Source organism: Mustelus asterias, chromosome 6, assembly GCF_964213995.1.
Source record: "Mustelus asterias chromosome 6, sMusAst1.hap1.1, whole genome shotgun sequence".
Classification (NCBI taxonomy): Eukaryota; Metazoa; Chordata; class Chondrichthyes; order Carcharhiniformes; family Triakidae; genus Mustelus; species Mustelus asterias.
The window spans coordinates 8,275,545-8,298,347 of record NC_135806.1 but is presented as its reverse complement, the minus strand read 5'-3'; the positions used below and the strand labels follow the sequence as shown (position 1 = coordinate 8,298,347).

At 44.3% G+C, this 22,803-nt stretch overlaps 1 protein-coding gene across 2 annotated transcripts in view; it reads right to left on the bottom strand.

Moving 5' to 3' along the window:
* Positions 1-10,505: 10,505 nt before the first annotated feature.
* Positions 10,506-22,803, bottom strand: part of ecpas (Ecm29 proteasome adaptor and scaffold) — a 114,903-nt gene continuing 102,605 nt past the window's right edge. For both annotated transcript variants that reach the window (XM_078214050.1, XM_078214051.1), the window contains 7 exons: positions 20,466-20,509; positions 20,082-20,274; positions 18,867-18,999; positions 17,579-17,684; positions 17,380-17,468; positions 17,218-17,289; positions 10,506-13,475 (listed from right to left, as the gene is read on the bottom strand). In XM_078214050.1, coding sequence (XP_078070176.1) covers positions 13,336-13,475; positions 17,218-17,289; positions 17,380-17,468; positions 17,579-17,684; positions 18,867-18,999; positions 20,082-20,274; positions 20,466-20,509 — 777 coding nt within the window. In that variant the 3' untranslated portion in view covers positions 10,506-13,335. The remainder of the gene's footprint in view (positions 13,476-17,217; positions 17,290-17,379; positions 17,469-17,578; positions 17,685-18,866; positions 19,000-20,081; positions 20,275-20,465; positions 20,510-22,803) is intronic.

Genomic DNA, 22,803 nt, shown 5'->3' with positions numbered 1-22,803 from the left:
GAGGGAAATTAAAATCTCCCACTACAACAACCCTATTTTTTCTGCACCTGTCCAGAATCTCCTTACATATCCGTTCCTCAACTTCCCGTGGGCTGTTGGGAGGCCTGTAGTATACCCCCAGCATAGTGACTGCGCCCTTCCTGTTTCTGAGCTCCACCCACAGTGACTCGTTACCTGACCCTTCCAAATTGTCCACCCTCTGTACCGCTGTAATATGCTCCCTAACCAGCATTGCTACTCCCCCACCTCTCCTCGCCCCTCCTCTGTCTTGCCTAAAACACTTATACCCCGGAATATTCAGCTGCCAGTCCTGTCCTTCTTTTAACCAAGTCTCCGTCACTGCAACCACATCCAAGTTCCACGCAAGCATTAAGGCTCTAAGCTCGTCTGTCTTGCCCGTGACGCTCCTTGCATTGAAGCAGATGCACTCCAGACCTCCAGGCCCACTGAGGTCATCCTCCCCTAGAATGCCCTTCCTCTTAGATAGCCTTGTCTTGGCCCCAACCCCATCCCCAGCCTCTATGCTTCTTGACCTATTGTTCTGATCCCCACCCCCCTGCCACATTAGTTTAAACCCACCCGAACCACACTAGCAAAACTCCCAGCTAGGATATTCGTACCCCTCCAGTTTAGGTGCAACCCGTTCTTCTTGTACAGGTGCCATCCTCTCTTGAAGACTTCCCAGTGATCCACGAATTCGAAACCCTCCCTCCTGCACCAGTTCTTTAGCCACGCTTTCAGCTGTGCAGTCTCCTTGTTCCTAGCCTCACTAGCTTGTGGCACTGGGAGTAGTCCAGAGATCGCTACCCTAGAGACCCTGCTTTTTAGCCTATTAACCAACTCCCTGAATTGCTCTCTCAGGACCTCCCTGCTCTTTCTGCCTACGTCATTTGCACCAATGTGGACAATGACATCTGTCTGGTTACCCGCCTTTTGTAGTTGGCCTTTCCACCCTGGGAAAAAAGCCTCTGACTATCCACCCTATCCAAGCCCATCATAATTTTGTAGGCTTCTCTTAAGTCGCCCCTCAGCCTCCATCTTTCCAATGAAAACAATCAGAGTTTATCCAACTTCTCCTCATACTTAAAACCTCCAGACCAGGCAACATCCTGGTAAAGCTTCTTTGCTTTTCCAAAGCATCCATGTCCTTCTGATAGTGTGGCGACCAGAACTGCACGCAATACTCCAAATGTAGCCTAACCAAAGTTCTACATAGCTGTAACATAACCTGCCAACTTTTATACTCAATGTCCCGGCCGATGAAGGCAAGCATGCTGTATATCTTCTTGACCACCTTATCCACCTGTCTTGCCACTTCCAGTGTTCCAGGGACCTGCACACTCTGATCCCTCTGTATATCAATGCTCCTAAGGCTTCTGCCATTTTCTGTATAATTTCCACCTGAATTTGATCTTCCTCTTTTAAGTTTTTCATCTTTGGAAATGTGTCTCGGGCAGTTGAGAAGGGATAAGGCCAGTGATTGTCTTTAGTTGTTTGTCTGGTAGCGCGTGTCCCCAGTGTGACTGGAAGCTTTAAATAGAGTGCTTTATCCCAGCAAGTTTGTTGATATTAATTGGACACGGTGCATCAGTAATGGCACAGTTTCAGGATACGAGCAAGAATGGACAAGTTGTGAAGTCCCGATGGCAAAAAAACAAGGTGTCAGTGCAAGGACATTCCTCAGAATGTGTGAAGTCTACCTAAAGCCGTTCCTGCAGACTGGGCAGGGATTTGCAGGGATAGGATTCTGCTGAATGATGGCTCAGGATGGAGCCTTCAGCTTTTTCTTTTCAGACAACATGAAAGCAGTGTTGCCAACTCTGGTTGGACATGTTTCTGGAGGTTTCATCACATGACCTCCAACTGCTCTACCCCCAGGCTTTCATCAGATGGTCCCCCATGGGTGGCACCATCCACCCCCTCATGGCCAATTAGAGTTGCCAACTGTGATTAAATGTATTCCAGGAGTTTTCATCACATGACTTTCCCTAAGGCTCCAGCCATTACGGTACAATAGTGACTTTTAAGGGGCGTCTGGACAAATACATGAATAGGATGGGAATAGAGGGATACGGTCCCCGGAAGGGTAGGGGGTTTTAGTTCAGACGGGCAGCATGGTCGGTGCAGGAGGGCCGAAGGGCCTGTTCCTGTGCTGTAATTTTCTTTGTTCTTTGTTCTTTATTAGTCGGCCAACACATCCATCCTTGTGATGAACATCCTTCCTCCACCAACTGGATGTTAAACTGTCAGTAAAACAGCCTCCCCTCCCCATTTTGAATATTTTTATTTCTTGTAAAGGGACGTGTTCAACGAAAATGACAGAAAAAGTAGTTTTTATGAATGTCCCGATGGTGTTTCTCCAGAGTCACGCACAGCAAGATCCCAGAGCTTGATCTCCAATTTCCACAGACTCCAGGCCAATCCTGGAAGGTTGGCAACACCACAGTCAATTGTGAAATGTAAAACTCATCGTCCAATCAGATGATGAAACTTGACTGCCGGTAATAAGAACAAATCTTTCTTTGAATACCCTCTGTCTCATCTTTCCGAGATCACTCACAACACTGTCAGAAACAACTTTCCCTCTAACTTTTAGAAACATAGAATATAGAAGCAGGAGGAGGCCATTCAGCCCTTCGAGCCTGCTCCGCCATTCATTATGATCATGGCTGATCATCAAATTCAATATCCTGACCCCCCTTCCCCCCATAACCCTTGATCCCTTTAGCCCCAATATCTCATTTCTTCTTGAAATCACACAACGTTTTGGCTTCAACTACTTTTTGTCGTAGTGAATTCCACACATTCACCACTCTCTGGGTGAAGAAATTTCTCCTCACCTCAGTTCTAAAAGGTTTACCCCTTATCCTCAAACTATGACCCCCTAGTTCTGAACTCCCCCACCATCAGGAACATTCTTTCTGACTCTACCCTGTCTAACCCTGTTAGAATTTTAGAAGTTTCTATGAGATCCCCTCTCGCTCTTCTAACTCTAGTGAATATAATCCTAACCGACTTAGTCTCTTCCACATATGACAGTCTTGCCATCCCAGGAATCAGCCTGGTAAACCTTCGCTGTACTCCCTCTATAGCAAGGACATCCTTCCTCAGGTAAGTCTGTACTCATTGGAGTTTAGAAGGATGAGGGATCTTATTGAAACTTACAGGATACTGCGAGGCTAGGATAGAGTGGAGAGGATGTTCCCACTCGAAGGAAAAACTAGAACCAGAGGGCATAACCTCAGGCTAAAGGGACAATCCTTTAAAACAGAGATGAGGAGGAATTTCTTCAGCCAGAGAGTGGTGGATCTCATAGAGGTTTACAGCATGGAAACAGGCCATTCAGTCCAACTTGTCCCTGCCGCCCTTTTGTTTAAACCCCTAAGCTAATCCCAATTGCCCGCATTTGGCCCATATCCCTCTATACTCATCTTACCCATGTAACTGTCTAAATGCTTTTTAAAAGACAAAATTGTACCCGCCTCTACTACTATCTCTGGCAGCTTGTTCCAGACACTCACCACCCTCTGTGTGAAAAAATTGCCCCTCTGGACACTTTTGTATCTCTCCCCTCTCACCTTAAACCTATGCCGGAACTCTTTGCGGCATGGAGGTTGTGGAGGGCAGGTCATTGAGTGTCTTTAAGACAGAGATAGATAGGTTCTTGATTAATAAGGGGATCAGGGGTTATGGGGAAAAGTCAGGAGAATGGGGATGAGAAAAATATCAGCCATGATTGAATGGCGGAGCAGACTCGATGGGCCGAGTGGCCTAATTCTGCTCCTATGCCTTATGACCTTATGGAAATATACATTGTGCATGGCATGTTACGGAGTGCTGCATGGGGCTGGGCACCCGTGCAGCTTAAAGGGATTATTGTTCTGGAAATTAATCTTTTAATTCTCGGAAAACTCGAGGTGTACAATCCTGGACGATTTGCATCTCTGAGTGAAGGATGGCAAAATTTGTAAGTTACTGTAGTGACACTGTTTATCATTGAATATTCTTCTATTTACCTGGAATCCATTGTCTGTTGGTTTATATCCCAGGTCTGATCCTACAGGCCAATGTGCCATTCTAAGGTGACAAGAATCACATCCTGGCGGGTTATCAATGCCAGTAACCTGGCAGTGTGTACGGGTTCTCCGTTGCCCGGGTCTCAGACTCATTTACCCAGAGAAATTGGGCAGCTAAAGGTGCAGTCAGGTTCACAAAACGCATGAGGTTTGCTTAGGGGAGTTAATGAGATTGACACAGTGATGACCACCCAGTGTACGGCCCAAAAACATAACGCACTCTTCCCTTGGTGGGAGTATTTCTAGATGTTGGCTCTGGTACGATGGCTGTTGGTGAATGGATGGGTTTGTCTAGCGGTTGATTTGTGTTTGACACAAACATCAATTGACATTTATATATTGCATTTCAATGTAAAACAAGTCCACAAGGTGATTCACAATGGAGATGGGTGAGGGGATGGACAGCTAGCTTTAGAACAGCAGTTCCCAACCCTTTGTCTGTCATGGCACATCTCTATACTATTATCTTGGTTTTCTTCCTTCACTGGGAACTTTATTTTTAACTTCTCTCTGTCCTCTCGCCTGTTTTTTTTTACCTCTCCCTGTCTCTCTCACTTCCCCCAGGGTTTTTGCGCCTTTTTCATAGAATCATAGAATCCCTACAGTGCAGAAGGAGCCATTCAGCCCATCAAGTCTGCACTGACCACAATCGCACCCAAGCCCTATCCCCGCAGCCCCACATATTTACCCTGCTAATCCCCCGGACACTAAGAGAACATTTAGCACGGCCAAACCACCCAATCCTGCACATCTCTGGACATCTTCTGTACAGGAGCATGGGACCTTGGTCTTCAGCTCCAAGTCCCATTGGTCGTGTGCATGGGCCTGACTAACGTAAAACATCTAAACCACGCGCGTGCCGCTCTTTGCCAGCCGGCGCCTGGAGACCTGAAGTTCATCTGCTCCTGGAGATGTCAAACACAGAGCTCAAGACAAAGGTTAGTTTTAATTTAATTGCATGAATTTTGAATCATTTTTTCACGCCACACCGGTTGTGAACTACTGTCCTAGAAGAGATTAGCGTGAGTAGTCAGAGGTTTGGTTGAGAAGATGGGTTTTGAAAAAGGTTGCTTAGGTGGAGAGGGGAAGAGGTCGCAGAAAGGTTTAAAGTCAAAGTTCATTTATTAGTGTCACAAGTAGGCTTGCATGAACACTGCAATGAAGTTACTATTAAAATACCCTAGTCGCCACACTCCGGTGCCTGTTCGGGTACAATGAGGGAGAATTTAGCACGGCCAATGCACCTAACCAGCACGTCTTTCAGACTGTGGGAGGAAACCGGAGCACCCGGAGGAAACCCACACAGACACGGGGAGAACGTGCAAACCCCACACTGACAGTGACCCAAGGGAATCAAATCTGGGTCTCTGGTGCTGTGAGGCAGCCGTGCTATCCATTGTGTCACCGTGCCTTTAGGGAGGGATTTGAAGAGTAAAGTCAAGGCTCGAGAATCTATCACCAAGTCTAGGACAACAGCGGGGAAGAGAAGAAAATGTCATGTCAGAGTTGCTAAGCGTGCGGCAGAAGATATATCAAGAGTTTCAGATATATTTGATTGAGCCACTGGTTATAGGTTACCGCCAGTGTTAAAGTATCAGGAAGTTTGATTAATTCACTCCCCGTTCCATAAGGGATGAGTCACCTTCAGTGTAATGACTGGTATGTTTGTGGGAATCCTGACAAAGCGTTGGCATCTCATCGCAGTGTGATTGTGCCTTCACCCAACACACACACAACTCTGCTGGTAGATCACAAGAACCTGGGTTCATTATTCACCTTCTGCAACTATAGCGCCCCAACTTGCCAGAGATTAGCTCTCAACACAGACTAATAACTAAGCCTGGATGCACCATTAACTGGCTGATCTGTATATGGGAACTGGAGTAGACCATTCAGCCCCTTGAGCCTATCTGTTATTCATGGTTGATGTTTCTTCCCTCCATTTACCTGCCTTGGTTTTGTAATCCTTAACACAATTTCAATTTTTAAGTGACCCCAGCCCAACAGCTCTTTTGGGTAATGTGAAAGCTCCAGATTTCTGCTACTGTCTAAATTAAATAGCACTTCCTGACATCACTGCGAAACAGCCTGGTTCTCATACACAGCAGATTATTTCACAATTAGTGGAGGCTTCAGATGTCCAGATGACCAACAACCTGTCCTGGTCCCCCCAGGCTGACACTATAGATAAGAAAGCTCATCAATGCCTCTGCTTTCTCAGAAGACTAAGGAAATTTGGCATGTCAGCTACAGATACAGAATAGAAAGCATCCTTTCCGGATGTATCACAGCTTGGTACGGCTTCTGCTCTACCCAAGACTGCAAGAAACTACAAAGGATTGTGAACATAGCCCAGTCCATCATGCAAACCAGCCTCCCATCCATTGACTCTGTCTACACTTCCCGCTGCCTCGGCACAGCAGCCAACATAATTAAGGACCCCATGCACCCCAAACATTCTCTCCTCTACCTTCTTCTGTCAGGAAAAAGATACAAGGTTTGAGGTCATGTACCAACTGACTCAAGGACAGCTTCTTCCTTGCTGCTGTCAGACTTTTGAATGGATCTACCTTGTATTAAGTTGATCTTTCTCCACACCCTAGTTGTGACTGTAACATGATAGTCTGCTCTCTCTCCTTTCCTTCTCCTCTATGAATGGCAAGTTTTGTTTGCAGAATGCACACGAAACAATGCTTTTCACTCAACTCAAAACATGTGATGATAATAAATCAAATCATGTGAAATTAAATCAGTTTGCTTGAGTATGGAATGAAAATGGAAAGGTGACTGAACAAGCTGTGTCAGATTACATTGCTTCAAAGTCCTATGTTCCTTATTTGAATGGAGTTTCCACATGCAACTGAATAAAACCAATGTAGAGAAAGCCAGGAAATGTCATATTTAAGCATTTTCCTAAGGAGTTTGTCGAACTGCACACCACATTATCTTGAAGATGCCATCATTTGATTATTTTTTGGTAGTGTTCATGTTGCTTGCATTGGTCAATCACATCTTCTCTATGTGTTAGCCACAATAATCTGCTTCAGAAAGATTTAACTTAAAGTTTAGTTAACACCATTATCCCATTTTGCCAACACATTTAGAATCATAGAATAGAATCCTTCCAGTAGAGAAGGCAGCCATTCAGCCCATCGAGTCTGTACTGACCACAATCCTATCCAGGCCCTATTCCCGTAACCCCATGCATTTACCCTGCTAATCCCCCTGACACTAGGGGCAATTTACCATGGCCAATCAACCTAACCCGCACATTTTTGGTCTGTGGGAGGAAACTGGAGAACCTGGAGGAAACCCACGCAGACATGGGGAGACTGTGCAGACTCCACACAGTGACCCAGGGCTGGAATTGAACCTGGGACCCTAGCGCTGTGAGGCAGCAGTGCTAACCACTGTGTCACCGTGCTGCCCAAAACTTTCACAAAGATGAGGGTTTTCGTTCTGAATTAGAAAAATCACACCAATTGTGAACAGAAAGTTGAGAGGTATTGATAGAGTGGATTCTCAGAGGCTTTTACCGAGGGCTGAAATGATTGTCATGAGAGGTCACAGGTTTAGGGTGCTGGGGAGTAGGTATAGAGGAGATGTTAGGGGCAAGTTTTTCACTCAGAGGGTGGTGGGTGCGTGGAATCGGCTGCCGGTGGTGGTGGAAGCGGATTCGATCGAGTCTTTTAAGAGACGTTTGGATAGGTTCATGGAGGTTAGTAAGATAGAGGGTTGTAGATGAGGCTAGAAGGTAAGGAAATTGTTCGGTGCAACTTGTGGGCCGAAGGGCCTGTTTGTACTTTAGCTTTTCTATGTTCTATGAAGGAACACAGGATGATTAGTCCGAATCAATGGAAAGGGCATTATATTCATATGTTCCATGACACTTTAAGCCTAAAATGTTGGTGATATTTGTGGGAAGGGCCCAGTGCAACAGAAACAAAAGGACCAATTTTCTGATTAACACTCCTGTTTGGGATGCCTGCTCTCTGACTTTATTTATTAATGTCACAAGTAGGCTTACATTAACACTGCAATGAGGTTACTGTGTAAAAAACCCTAGTCGCCACACTCCAGTGCCTGTTCGGGTACACTGAGGGAGAATTCAGCATGGCCAACGCACCTAACCAGCACGTCTTTCGGACTGTGGGAGGACTCCGGAGCAACCAGAGGAAATCCACGCAGATGTGAGTAGAATGTGCAGATTCCGCACAGTGACCCAAGTCGGGAACTGAAACCAGTTCCCTGGCACCGTGAGGCAGCAGTGCTAACTACTGTGCCACCGTGTCACCCTAATATATTGCAACTGTTCAAATTTTGAAGAGATTCAATCATAGTTGAAGTAGATTAGATGTTTCTTGTAAGGAATTCAGGAGAAACTTCTTGCCAATTTAAATGCCAATAAAAAATAAATGCTTACAACTGCTCAGAACACCCCGAATTTGGAAGAAATCCTTTTCTGAGCAACATGCAAAAAGCACATTGGTTAAGGTGTACATAGTGTGTTTTAGGGAGGAAAAGTGTGCATGATGAGGTACCACGAGAAACTGAACTCTGTCACAGTGACCATCTTCACAAGACTGTGGGTTCAAGACCCACTTTCATACTAAGTGCAGGCGGGGATATCAGCAATGGGGAAGTGCTGCACTGTCGGAGGTGAAGTCTTTTGGACAAGACGTCAAACTTAAGCCGTTTGAGTTGATTTAAAATTTACAAAATGGCCACTGTTTTGAATATCAGGAGAGTTCTCCCTGCTGCCCTACAATATTTATCCCTCAAACCCAACATAATTAAAAAATATTTTGTTTGGTCATTATTACATTGCTGTGTGCTAATTGGCCTCTGTGTTTTCTATATTACAAAAGTGACAACACTTCAGAAGCGATTGTCAAGAACTTTGGGACATCCAAGGTTGTGAAATTCACTTCCTAAATCAAAGTTAATTCTTTCTCGAACCCCAGTTTTGGACTAATGTTTAATCACTCGTTTATGAGTGCAAAACAATAAATGATTTTTCCTGTTCTAAATACACATTTTTCTCAGTTATGTTAACTTTGTGCTACTTATTTTTAAGTTGATCCATCACTTCCTCAAACCATTATTATGAATTATTAAATGCAAGATATGACCGTAGAAAGCAATATTAAAATTTACATAAACACTAAAGTCAGTTGTGAAGAATATTGGACTTGAAATGTTAACTGCTTCTCTCTCTGCAGATGTTGCTCGACCTGCTGAATGTTTCCAGCATTTTCTGTTACTTCAGATGTTCAGCCTCTGAAGTATTTTGTTTGTGTTGTAATACAATCTACCCTTCTGCCAATTGTATAATTCTTACAATAGTGCAGATTGTGCCTTTATCTTTCAATGGCAGTAATGACATGAGATTGCAGACCGTTCTAGAACTTAGGTGATATTAAAATTTACATAAAAGCAAACACTGTAAAATAAGCTCTGAGGAATATTGGACTCAAGTTCATAAGATATAGGAGCAGAATTAGGCCATTCTGCCCATTGAGTCCGCTCTGCCATTCAATCATGGCTGATATGCTCCTCATCCCCATTTTCCTGCCTTCACCCCATAACCCTTCAACCAATACCAATTAAAAATCTGTCCAACTCCTTAAATTTACTCAGCATCCACTGCACTTTGGGGTAGCGAATTCCAGATTCACAACTCTTTGAGAGAAGTGGTTTCTCCTCAACGCTTGTTTTAAATTTGCTGCCCCTTATCCTAAAACTATGACCTCTCATCCTAGAATGTCCCACAAGAGGAAGCATCCGCTCCACGTCTACTTTATCCATACTTTTTTATCATCTTGTTTACCTCAATTTGCTCTCCCCTCATTCTTCTAAATTCCAGAGTATAGGCCTAATTTAAGACTCAAAATGTTAACTGTTTCTCTCTACACAGACACTGCCAGACCTGCTGAGTTTTTCCAGCACTTTTTTATTTTTAATTAAAATTTACACGTTCTGATTTTTCCAATAAACGCACTCCACGAGTTCCTTCAAAGGTCAATCTTTTGTGACGCCGGGAAGCAAAGCCTCATTCCAACATAGCATTGCTCTTTTAATCTGGTCCAATGTCAAGGCTTGCAGACCTCCAGAGTCTTGTGGAGAACGTGAGCAACTGAATGATAGCCATGGAGGATTCTAACCCTGTGCTTGATCTTCAGTCTTGGGTCACATTGCTGTGCATTCAGGCTTTGTGCAGTGGGGAAGTGTGGGGAGGCAGGGAGAGTCAAACACATCCCATCTAAAATGAGTGGTCTGCACATGATGGTTGGCATTACAAGGCCTCAGTTTGTGTTTTTATTTTAACTCCAGTTAAGTTAGCATGTGTCTAGTCAGTGACAGCATAATCATTTACAGTATAATGCACAGTTAACCATCTTGGCAACTGGAGATTCAAACAGCAGAAAATAGGCAGTACAACAGCACGAGAGCATTTATTGATTGTGGCAATGTTAAAGTGCCTGTATTCATTTCCCCTCGCCCTCACGAAAAACCCAAGCATAATTTTGTTATACACATCATGCAAGCACACTGGCCATTCTTCCCAGAGGCCCAAAGACATTCTTAAACAATCCTTAATCCCAACCTGTCCTAAATGATGTTTACTGACGCAGTGAATATCTAATGTTCATGAGCCACCTCTTACAGAATGTTCACTGCAACAGTACCCAGTTAAGCACAGACTACAGCTTAAGGCCAAACCAGATCGTCACAGGAATTGCAATTCTGACCCAACACTTTTAACTTCAGAATGAATTTTAAACTGGAGGCTGGAGTTGCTAATTCTCGACCTGAGTAAATTAACCCGTGCCGGGGGGGTGGCACAATTAATTCAATTCAAAATTGATTTTTAATATTGCGAGCCTACAACTGTAATGAGAGGTTTTTTTTTTGAGAACTAAAGTCTCTTGGCTTTCTGTGTTTGGCCAATTCAAACCCCAGCTTCTTTTATGCACAAAACAATTATGTCAAAAACGTGTTGACAGTCAGAACAAAAGCAGGTTTAATTTTCAATACAAAGCTTTCTCCAGTGAATGGCTGAAGCAGCAAGTAAGTGCCCACACGGGGGCAAGGTAACAGTGTTCAAAGTTAGTAAAATAGTGCAATTGTTCTTTGTAGAAAACTCGAGGAAGGCCACGTTCTCCCTGGCTGTGGCTGGCATGTTCACACCAATATTTCTCTTCTGATCATGACACACATATACACACACACACATACGTGCACACATGTATACACACACACACACATACATACATACCCTGCTTTCACATTAAGTTTGGTTGAAAACAAACAAGAATTCTAAAACGCACAGCATGGTAAGTGGCATTTCAGTTAGGAAATGAACTGTCATGTACTGTACCATACAACATGAAGGACAACCTAGTAGCAATCACAAGTCTATACTTTCATACAGTTAACACTAATAACCATACTTCAAACGAGGACCACCTTTTAGTGATTGGATTTTTAATGTTTTAAACTCCCCACTGCACAGATCCCTCACCGTCACATACTCACGAGGCACGGTTCAAGGGGCCTGGACATTGTCTCCTCGGCAAGATTCTTCACCAAAACTACTTAACCAGGACCGTCAGCTGGGGACTGGAGTAACTGACAGGCGTGGATATTGAGCCCTTGAGCTCTGAGACAGAGCAGGAGTGCTCCTCCATTTGGCAAAACATGAATACATCGGAAATATTCAGAGAAAGACAATGTCCAAACGTCAATTTTTTATAATTCCCTTAATTCCCATAAAAGTGCATGTGATCTACAGAAGCATTTAATACATCTTATAGTTTAAATAAAATTTATTGATGGGAATGAGAATGATTATGCAACACTTTCTTCTGAGCTGGTTCTCGCCCCGGGAAAGGTGAGCATCGCCATTCTGAATTACTCGCTTCTGAAGAGCAGTCAGGAGGGGGCTCCTTGTACTAGCTGTGTAGAATATCAGGTGGGGTCCTTCCAGGCTGTTTTACATAGGACTGCATTCAAACAATAAAGCTCAAAACGGTGTGATTAGAGCTGGAAAGATTAAGTTACAGCATTTTAAGTTTTTTGTTTGGCAAGCAACTCAAAACACTTGGAAAGAGCAGCTCTGAACAATTCAGCTCTGAACAATTCAGCTCAACGTCTAAATAACAAAATAAGCAAACTCCAATTTGATTTCACGGATCCAAATTTGTGACATGCGTGGTGTAAAAGTTGAGCTTTCAGGATATACGTGTGATCTTGATAATTAGCTTAAGCATCTGAAGAATTCAGTGTTTACAAGGATAGCAAAAAGCTTCACACATTGTAGAGGGATTGTCTCCGACTCCAGTGTGAAACCTCTGGTGAATGCAGAATAATTCCTAGGTGACGCCCCTTCCGTTGCGTAGGTAAAGGGTGGAGTGGACAGTCCCAGCATGGCAGCAATGGTTGTACAATCAAAAACATGGCATTCCTTCATATCTTCCCAGTGCTCAACTAATGCAGAAACACGGCTCAGTAAAAACCTTCTGTACGAAATGCAGGCATGAAGTAGGTAGTGCCAAACTTTTACTCAGCCGAACAGGAATAGAATACTGGCAACACCAACAAATGCCGGAATCACCACTAAGAATTAATGTCCGAATTGCATTTCGGAGTGCATATTATGTGCACGTAACTGACAGGAGAAATATACAATTTTAACCCATTTAACTCGCTAGAAACACCAATTCAATGACATATAAAACGGAGGCAGGATGCACCTCTGGACAGCAGTGTGCTAGATGGTTTAGAATTTAACATAATTTACATGTTGTAACTTATTAACCTAACAATTAACTTTACTAGACCTGGTACCAAACAAACCCAACTATTTTCAACTGAAATATCTTTTTTCTGGTGCAGTTGGTGAAAATCGTCCCTTGACGTACTGCGTGAAACTAACTGCCCCACCATCGCAACCTCATCAGCATCTTCATGCATCGCTGGAAGATGACAAGATGCGGAGACATAATTTGCAGCGTACGCAGATACGGGAACCTGCAAAACGTGACAGAACTGAACGCGCGCACAAACCCCACATCCGAAAAAGGAATTGACCACACTCGCAGCTCCTCCGAGCAGTAGCTCTTAAACAGGCCGACAGACCTGACAACATAGGAAGCAACATTTTAGATTTGATACATCCAGAGAGAATAGCCAGATTTTGGGTTGTCAAGTCTTCAGCTGAAGTTATTCCCTTGCAGAACACGGGGTCACAGCAGGATTATGGGAGATTTGCAAGGTGCTTCTTAAGGTCCAAGGCCTTATCTTTCAGTTCCGGCCTTTTGTCCGACTCCAGGCTGGATAGGGATTTAAGAATTACGGCCCTCTTCTCAGATGTCAAAGTCGCCCACTGATTAGTCTCTGGAAAAATAACCAGATTTTAAACATGCAAACTGCAACAGAATCTATAATTGGCGATTAGAGAAACTACAGTATGTCAGCCCTGGGTTAGTGGTCAGCTCTCTTGCCTCGGAATCGCAGCTCCTACCCCCAGGCTGAAGCACAAAAATTAAGGCAGACACTCCAGTGCAGGACCAAGGGAGTGCTGCATGGCTGGAGGTGCCGTCTTTTGGATGCTGCCCGTTTCAGGTGGATGTAAAAGCACCGTCACACTATTTCGAAGCACAGCAGGGGAGTTACCCCCGGTGTCCTGGCCAATATTTATCCCTCAGTCAACATCACAGGAAACAGATGATCTGGTCATTACCACATTGCTGTCTGTGGGAGCTTGCTGTGCGCAAACTGGCTGCCGCATTTCCCACAACAGTGACTACACTTCAAAAACACTTAGAGATATCAGAAAAATGCTAGATAAACGCAAGTCTTTCTTTCTGTTAATCAGATATTGGCAATACCAATGCTAGGTGGGTGAGTGCCTCCACGTGTACTCACATAGTAAGTATTCTTGGCTTTATTTTCCCCAGGGTAAGAGAAAGAACACTAAAAGAGGTACATTGGCACAGTGGTTAACACTGCTGCCTCACAGCACCAGGGACCCGGATTCGATTCCCGGCTTGGGTCACTGTCTGTGCGGAGTTCTCCCTGTGTCTGCGTGGGTTTCCTCCGGGTGCTCCGGTTTCCTCCCACAGTCTGAGACCCGTGCTGGTTAGAGAGCATTGGCCATGCTAAATTCTCCCTCAGTGTACCCGAACTGGTGCCGGAGTGTGGCGGGATTTTCACAGTAACTTCATTGTACTGTTAATGTAACCCAACTTGTGACACTAATAAATAAACTTTAAACTTAAACTGAAAACAGAACAGTAAAAGCAGAGCAGAAAAATGAGGAGTGGAGAAGGCGGTTTCAGTGGACAGAGATGGGAATTGTCCTTGGAACTACAAGGTTAGGTTTCAACAATCTAATGAGCCTTTGCGAGCTTGCTAGTACTGAATTTGGCAGCTGATAGTTCAGGATCTCACAAACGGGTATCTGAGATCTCACAAACTAAGAGAAACTCCTTCTGGCGTCCCATCTTGTGAAGGGGCTCGAGAAATTGTTGAAATAGCCTTTGAAAAATAATGCTCTGCAATGGTCTGTCAAATGTCAATCAACCCTTTAAAATGTGCAAGGTCAGGTTACTGAATGCTCACTTCTGTTGCTGTGCTTGCACAGTATTTAACACACAAGGTCTCACAGTAATTTCCAGGCTGTTACGTGACCATGCAAGCATGTAGCTTCGTGGGAATGTTGCAGAGAACCCACCCCAGACTTTTCTAGAAATGTGTGCACTGTTAGGTCGAGAATCTTGGGTTACAGGGAAGATATAAACGAGATGGTCAAGTGGGTGGATAAGTGTCAGATGAAATTTAACCCTGAAAAGTGTGAGGTGATGCACTTTGGAAGAAGTAATTTGACAGGGAAGTATACTATGAAAGGTCTGACACTGGGAAGTTTCGAAGAACAAAGGGACCTTGGGCGTGTTTGTCCATAGATCTCTGAAAGCGGAAAGGCAGGTGAATAGAGTGGTGAAAAAGGCACACTCGCCTTTATCAATCGGGGTATAGATTACAAAAGCAGAGAGGTCATAAGAACATAAGAAATAGGAGCAGGAGTAGGCCATCTAGCCCCTCCAGCCTGCCCCGCCATTCAATAAGATCATTGCTGATCTGAAGTGGATCAGTTCCACTTACCTGCCCGCTCCCCATAACCCTTAATTCCCTTATTGATCAGAAATCTATCTACCTGTGACTTAAACATATTTAAAGAGGTAGCCTCCACTGCTTCAATGGGCAGAGAATTCCAGAGATTCACTACCCTCAGAGAGAAGAAGTTCCTCCTCAACTCTGTCCTAAACTGACTCCCCCTTATTTTGAGGCTATGTCCTCTAGTTCTTGTTTCCTTTCTAAGTGGAAAGAATCTCTCTGCCTCTACCCTGTCTAGCTCCTTCATTATCTTATATGTCTCTATAAGATCTCCCCTCAGCCTTCTAAACTCCAATGAGTACAGGCCCAATCTACTCAATCTCTCCTCATAAGCTAACCCCCTCATCTCCGGTATCAACCTGGTGAACCTTCTCTGTACTCCCTCCAAGGCCAATACATCCTTCCGCAAATAAGGGGACCAAAATTGCACACAGTTCTCCAGTTGCGACCTCACCAGTACCTTGTACAATTGCAGCAAGACCTCCCTGCTTTTATACTCCATCCCCTTCGCGATAAAGGTCATGATGGAGTTGTATAGAACTTTGGTGAGGCCACAGCTGGAGCAGTGTGTGCAGTTCTGGTCGCCACATTATAGAAAGGATGTGAATGCACTGGAGGGGATTGGGTGCGGAGGAGATTTACCAGGATGCTGCCTGGGATGGAACATTTAAGTTATAAAGAGAGGTTGGATAGGCTTGGGTTGTTTTCTCTGGAGCAGAGAAGACTGAGGGGCGACCTGATTGAGGTGTTCAAGATTATGAGGAGCACGATCAGGGTGGATAGGGAGCAGCTGTTCCCCTTAGTTGAAGGGTCAGTAACGAGGGGACACAAGTTAAAAGTGAGGGTTGGGAGGTTTAGGGGGGACTTTTTTTACTCAGAGGGTGGTGACAGTCTGTAACGCAATGCCTCCCATCCTTTAAAAAGCACCTGGATGAGTACTTGGCACGCCATAACATTCAAGGCGATGGGCCAAGTGCTGGCAAGTGGGATTAGGTGGGCTGGTCAGGGCATTCACTACCCTCAGAGAGAAGAAGTTCCTCCTCGATGGGCCAAAGGGCCTCTTCTGCACTGTAGTATCCTGTGATTCAGTGATTAAATGAGGATTGATGGGGATAGTTACGTAGTGTTAAACGTTCCGTTCCAATTCTCCTCCCGCATCTAAGGCAGACTTTTGTCTGTTTCCATAGCAAGCTATTCCTGGAACAGGTCACTAGTCTGCCGCCAGAGAGCTTTTCGCTTGAGGGGCGCCACCCCACATCAAGCGTGACTGACCAGGAGTCTCTCCAGTTCTTATAGAATCATACAGCGCCAGCCATTGGTGTGTTTGGAAGGGTTTTGCAGGTTGATCTCAATCTGTTTGGCTGCGTTATGAGGGCACTTTCCTTGGCCACCAAATCCTGGGGTGGGACTCGAACCCGGGATTTCTGGCTCCGAGGCAAGAACGCTACCTACTGCACCACAAGACCTCCTTAGTGGTAACGTTAGTGCACAACTGATACAGTGGCTTGGGCCAACACTCCAGAAACACAAGATCAAATCTGACCAGGGCAACTGGTGAAATTTAAACTCAATTAAATTAATAAATTTGCAATGAAAAGCTTGTAACAGTCAGAAACGGTGACTGTGAAGTTACTGGACTTTTGTGAAAGTCCATCTGGTTCACAAATGCCCTTTAGGGAAGGAAATCTGCCGTCCTTCCCTGGTCTGGCCTACATGTGACTCCAGAACCACAGCAATGGGGTTGACTCTTAGCTGCCCTCTGAAATGGTTTAACAAGATGCTAAGATGGTTCATCACCATCTTCTCAAGTGCAATTACGGATGGGCAATAAATAATACTCACACTTGCCGGCGACGCGCACATTTCATGAAAAACTTGGAAGAAGCGTGTAAAACCTTAAACTTGCTGATGACACCAGTCTCAGGCAATAGCTGACAACCTTAAACAACTTTAAAATGCTTACCGTCCAGTTTTTTAAATAGAAGTTCCAATATCGATAAAGCTTCCGCCCGCACTGACGAATAGCTCTTGTTTTCTTTAAAAAAAAAGGAACATTTAAGACTCAAAATGATTTTATTTAACTTTTGCCTGAATCTTGCAAGTTCTCTACTTGAGGTAAACTCACCTAGTGGAAAGGTGAGGGCTGAGCAAGTATCTTTCAGGATTTCAGTCAATGCACTCGCATCCTTGCTGTCTTGGCCCAGAAGCAATAAGCTGTGAAAATAGTTGTTTTGTTACTGATTTTATCTTTTGAAGTAGTTTGCTAATGGGATTCTTAAAAAAATTGGCTAATAAAGATTGTACTTTCAAAAAGATGCATTTACCCTCGGAAGTAGGAGTTCATTGCCTGAAGCACTCCGAGTTGAACTCTCCACGTACTCAACTGTAGTCTTTCACACATTAAGTGGCACAATTCTAAACGATATTGAGCTGCAGGAAAGACAAAGATATTTCCATTATCACATCACCAAACATCCCAAAGTAAAACGGGCCAGGGGAAAATGCTGTATTCCGGCCTCCATAATTGCAATGGTTAGCACTGCTGCCTCACACCAGGGACCCGGGTTCAATTCCGGCCCTGGGTCACTGTCTGTGTGGAGTCTACACGTTCTCCCGTGTCTGCGTGGGTTTCCTCCCGCAGTCCAAAAATGTGTAAGTTAGGTGGATTGGCCGGGCTAAATTGCCCCTTAGTGTCCTAAGATGTGTACCATGAATTAGTCATGGTAAAATGCGCAGGATTACGGGATAAGGTGGGGAGAGGAGCCTGGGTAAGCAAGTCAGTGCAGATTCAATGGGCTGAATGGCCTCCTTCTGCACTGTAGGGATTCTATAACTGAAAATCTGCAGTGTGCCACAATGAACTGTGGGCAAAAAAAAAAATCACTATTGCAACCTTTAAATGGATCATAGTTTTGAGGAAAAGGGGTAAACCTTTTAGGACTGAAGTGAGGAGAAATTTCTTCACCCAGAGGGTGGTGAGTGTGGGGAATTCACTTCCACAGAAAGTAGTCTGATTTCAAGGAGGAATTAGATATAGCTCTTGGGGCAAAGGGATCAAGGGACATGAGGGGGCGGGGGCGGGGGCGGGGGGGGGAGGCAGGATCAGGATATTGAATTCGATGATCAATCGTGAACATATTGAATAGTGGAGCAGGCTCGAAGGGCCAAATGGCCTCCTCCTGCTTCTAGTTTCTGATGACTTTCCCATGGCATTGCAGACAATGGGATGAAGACCAAGTGTAAACTTTAGGTGATGTGGAATCAAATGGTGGGAGATAGTTGGACCAGTAAACATGTGTGGACAAGGGAACTTCTAACAAATAACTGAGGCAAAAGATTGACAAAAATTGTGGGAAGGAAGTACGTACAGACAACGATTTTCATTACATTACACTCACTTCAACTGTGTTCTTTTGTAATATTTATCATACGGCCCCAAAAAAACACAAGGCTAAAAACAGCAGTGAACAGTTAAGTGTCCCCTTCACTGTGCTGCTGCCCCATGAGTATTGTCAAAGTGTAATCGATTGGTTTATTTAAAGGAGTTGAGGATTTTTATTTTTTAAAAGCGGATTGAGTGAGTGAACATTGAGCTTCATTGCCGAGCCCTACCTTGTGTTTCAGGCGTGCTGGGCCATGCTTTCCCCAGAGTTTCAAACGCACAAAGCAGATATTCCATCCGGAGCTCTTTCTCTCTCTCCTCCTCTTCGTAATCCTCATCTCTAGAGGATCCGGCCGCTGTACTCTGCAAAGTGGAAAACTCCACATTATGAACATAGAAAATAGGGGCAGACCATTCAGCCCCTCGAGCCTACCCCCACCATTTAATTAGATCATGGCCGATCGGAGTGTGGCCTCAACTCCACTGTTCTGCTTGCCCCGACCCCACACAACTCTCCAATAGTTTAAAGATTTATCTCAGCCTTGAATATATTCAATGACCCCAGTGCGCCCTGAATGGACCTGGGACCTCAGCAGAGTCTGGAGCTCTCAAAGAGAGTTAAGCCTTCGTTATGAGAGAAGAAACTGAACTGTTGAGAATGCTTCCTTTGCAGTCAAAGTCTGCTGATGGTTGGAGAAGCAAAGTTGGAATCAATGCAGCGGGATAATCTAACCGTTCATGAAGAACTGCACAAAACAAGTATTTCACTTGGAGGCATGGAGAAAGGAAGAAACAGTTTCAGCAAGGGTAGAGAGGGCTGTGAGCATTGAGTGCACGTAACATTAAATAAACTGATGCATGCATTATGAAGACAATGAAATTTATCAGTTAGGGCATGGCTGCTTTCAGTAAGTTTATAGTTTATTTATTAGTGTCATAGGTATACTTGCATGAAGTTACTGTGAAAATTCCCTAGTTGCCACACTCCGGCGCCTGTTCGGGTACACTGGGGAGAATTTAGCATGGCCAATGCACCTAACCAGCAAATCTTCGGACTGTGGAAGGAAACTGGAGCACCCGGAGGATATCCATGCACACACGGGGAGAACGTGCAGACTCCACACAGACAGTGACCCGAGCCGGGAATCAAACCATGGTCCCTGGACGCTGTGAGGCTGCAGTGCTAACTACTGTGCCACCCTACAACTAAACTATATTAAGGACTTTGGGACAATATTTCTCAATTTGATTTTGTGAATCACATGGGGCAAAAAAAAAGAAAAAGCAAAGGCCTATCACAGTTGACAGCAACTGACAGAAGTAACATTTCCAAAAGAAACTTCAGAACCAACAAAATCTACCAATTTTCAAATCCTAACATCATGACTATTGGGTCATCATTCTATCACCCGAGTTACGTGTTTCCTCTTGTCTAATTAAATTACCTTTTTAATAACAGGAAACAGAATATCCACCAAATCCTTGAAGCGATCCTCTTTGGTGGCTTGCAATATGTTGGCCGTGCTCTTCAGAGCAAGCATCTTGTAGCGGAGGTTTTCCTTGTTACACTCTTTCAACATGACCTGAATGATGGCGTCTATACTGGGCTGGTCAGGCACCGTCTTCTGCAACTCCGCACTTGGTACAAAGTTCAGACGATAAAGCAGAACGTTAAGGCGGATACAGACAAGATCTTATATTGAACAGGAATGGTTTAAGCCAATTGCAAGTTATGCTATCTTTCATGGCTCTTAATATAGCTTGTTACATTACTATCAAAGTACAAGAATGAACTGAATCACAATGCTGTGTTTCTGATTAATATTTACCTGCACGCAGCCACCACGCTGTCAACAGCTTTCAACAGTTCCTCCTGCAAGAAGAGAACATTTTCTTATATAGAATTCTGCGTCCTTGGCCTCTCCCCACCCAGTAATGCTCCATCGAACAATGACAGAGCTCCCAGTGACTCAATCCTATTGTGGATACTTCTGAATTGCATATGAGGAAGGCCATTCAGCCCATCATGACCCATCCATCCTATAGGCCCCAGTTGTAGCATCCAATTGTTTAAGTGATTTCAGGTATTTTGCCTCCTATATGGAGAGGTCTTTCTGTCTATATGTTTGCATATTGCTCAGTGTGTGAGACAAATCTTCCAACATCAGTCCAAAAACTATCTCCTACTGGGTTTACTCTCCTCTCGCAATTTAATTAAAAATAATAATCCAGGTTAACATTTTACATTCCTTTAACAATCCTATATTCCTCTATGAACTCCTCACTGACTGCTCTGTAGTTTGAAAAGCCAACGTTTTCTCAGGCCTTGTGGAGCTTTGTTTCAATGCTCCGACCACATGAAGAAACACTCTTGTTTCTCAGTGACCAGAACTGGACACACTGTCTGAGGTGGAACCTGACTAGTGTACTGCATTGCTTTGATCATTACCTCCTTTGGCTCTGGAGAATGTTAAGCTGTGTAAACCCTCATTGCTATGCACAACCACTGAAGCAATTCAAAGGGATATATATTTTAAGCAGCGGATAGTGGGCAGCGAACTCACTCAGGAACAGGAGGAGGCCATTTGGCCCCTCGAGCCTTCTCTGCCATCCAATAAGATCTCGGCTGACCTGATTGTGGCCTCAACTCCACATTCAGCCTAATCCCGGCATCATTTCAACTCTCTTTTTAACAAAGATGCTGGGAGCAGGGGGAGGCCATTCAGCCCCTTTGTGTCTGCTCCACAATTTAGTCAACCTGTTTTTGCCATAGAAACATTAATTGGCCCTGTCTCCACCGCTCTCTGCGGAAGAGATCGCCAAAGACTCATGACTTGAGGAGAAAAAATTTCTCCTCATTTCCCCTAATTCAGATTTCTCATACATGAGGAAACATCCTTTCAGTATCCACACTGTCAAGTCCTTTCAGATACTTCTGTGTTGCAATAAGATCGCCTCTCATTCTTCTAAACTCCAATGGATACAAACCCAGTCTGACCAACTTCAGTGGTTAGCACTGCTGCCTCTCAGTGCCAGGGACCCAGGTTCAATTCCAGCCTTGGGTGACTCCTGAGTAGAGTTTGCACGTTCTCCCCGTGTCTGTGTGGGTTTCCTCCGGGTGCTCCGGTTTCCTCCCACGTTCCAAAGATGTGCAGGTTAGGTGGATTGGCCATGCTAAATTGCTCCTTAATGTCCAAAAATTATAGGTTAGATGAATTAGCTAAGATAATGCATGGGGTTATGGAGACAGGGTGGGAGAGTGGGCCTGGGTAAGGTGCTCTTCAGAGAGTCGGTACAAACTTGATGGGTTGAATGACCTCCTTCTGCACTGTAGGGATTCTATAACCACTCCCCCCCCCCCCCGCCCCCCCCAATCGCAGGAATCAGTCAAGTAAACCCTCTCTGAACTGCTTATAACACATTTATATCCTTTCTTAAATGAGGAAATCAAAACAGGGCTCCAGATGTGGTCTCACCAATGCCCTGTACAACTGTAGCAAAAAAAACCTACTTTATATTCCATTCTCCTTGCAATAAACACCAACTTTCCATTTGCCTTCCTAATCACTTGCTGTACCTGCGTACTAACTTTCTGTGATTCATGTACCAGGACACCCAGATCCCTCTGTACCAGAGTTCTGTTACCACCCTCAATTTAAACAATTTGCTGTTTTTTTTATTCTTCCTGTCAAAATGGACAAATTCAAATACTCTCACGTTATAATCCACCCATTTTTATCCGACCTCTAAGCATTAACGCAAACCAGTAAAACAAGACATGGAGGCGAAATAGATCATAATGAAAAACCAATGTGCCAAATTTTCCAGCATGTGACGAGGAAATATAATCACAAACATATCGATTAACGGAAACAAATTGGTGCAGAGGAGATACCCGATCCTCTACACTGGTAGAGGATCCCACCCTTCCATCCTCCTCTAACCTAATTATAAGTGTGGGGAAGTTTTTTTTTTGTTTTCTTTTTTTCTTGCTGGTAATGGCTTCAGGGATGGCAGTTCAGGCAGTATGCTGCATCTCCTGTGGGATGTATGTGGTGAGGAAATCCAGTAGTGTTTCAGGAGATTTTAGTTGTAAGAAGTGCATTAGATTGCAGCTTCTGGAGGAGCGTGTAAAGGAGATGGAGGGGGAGTTAGAGGAACTCCGCA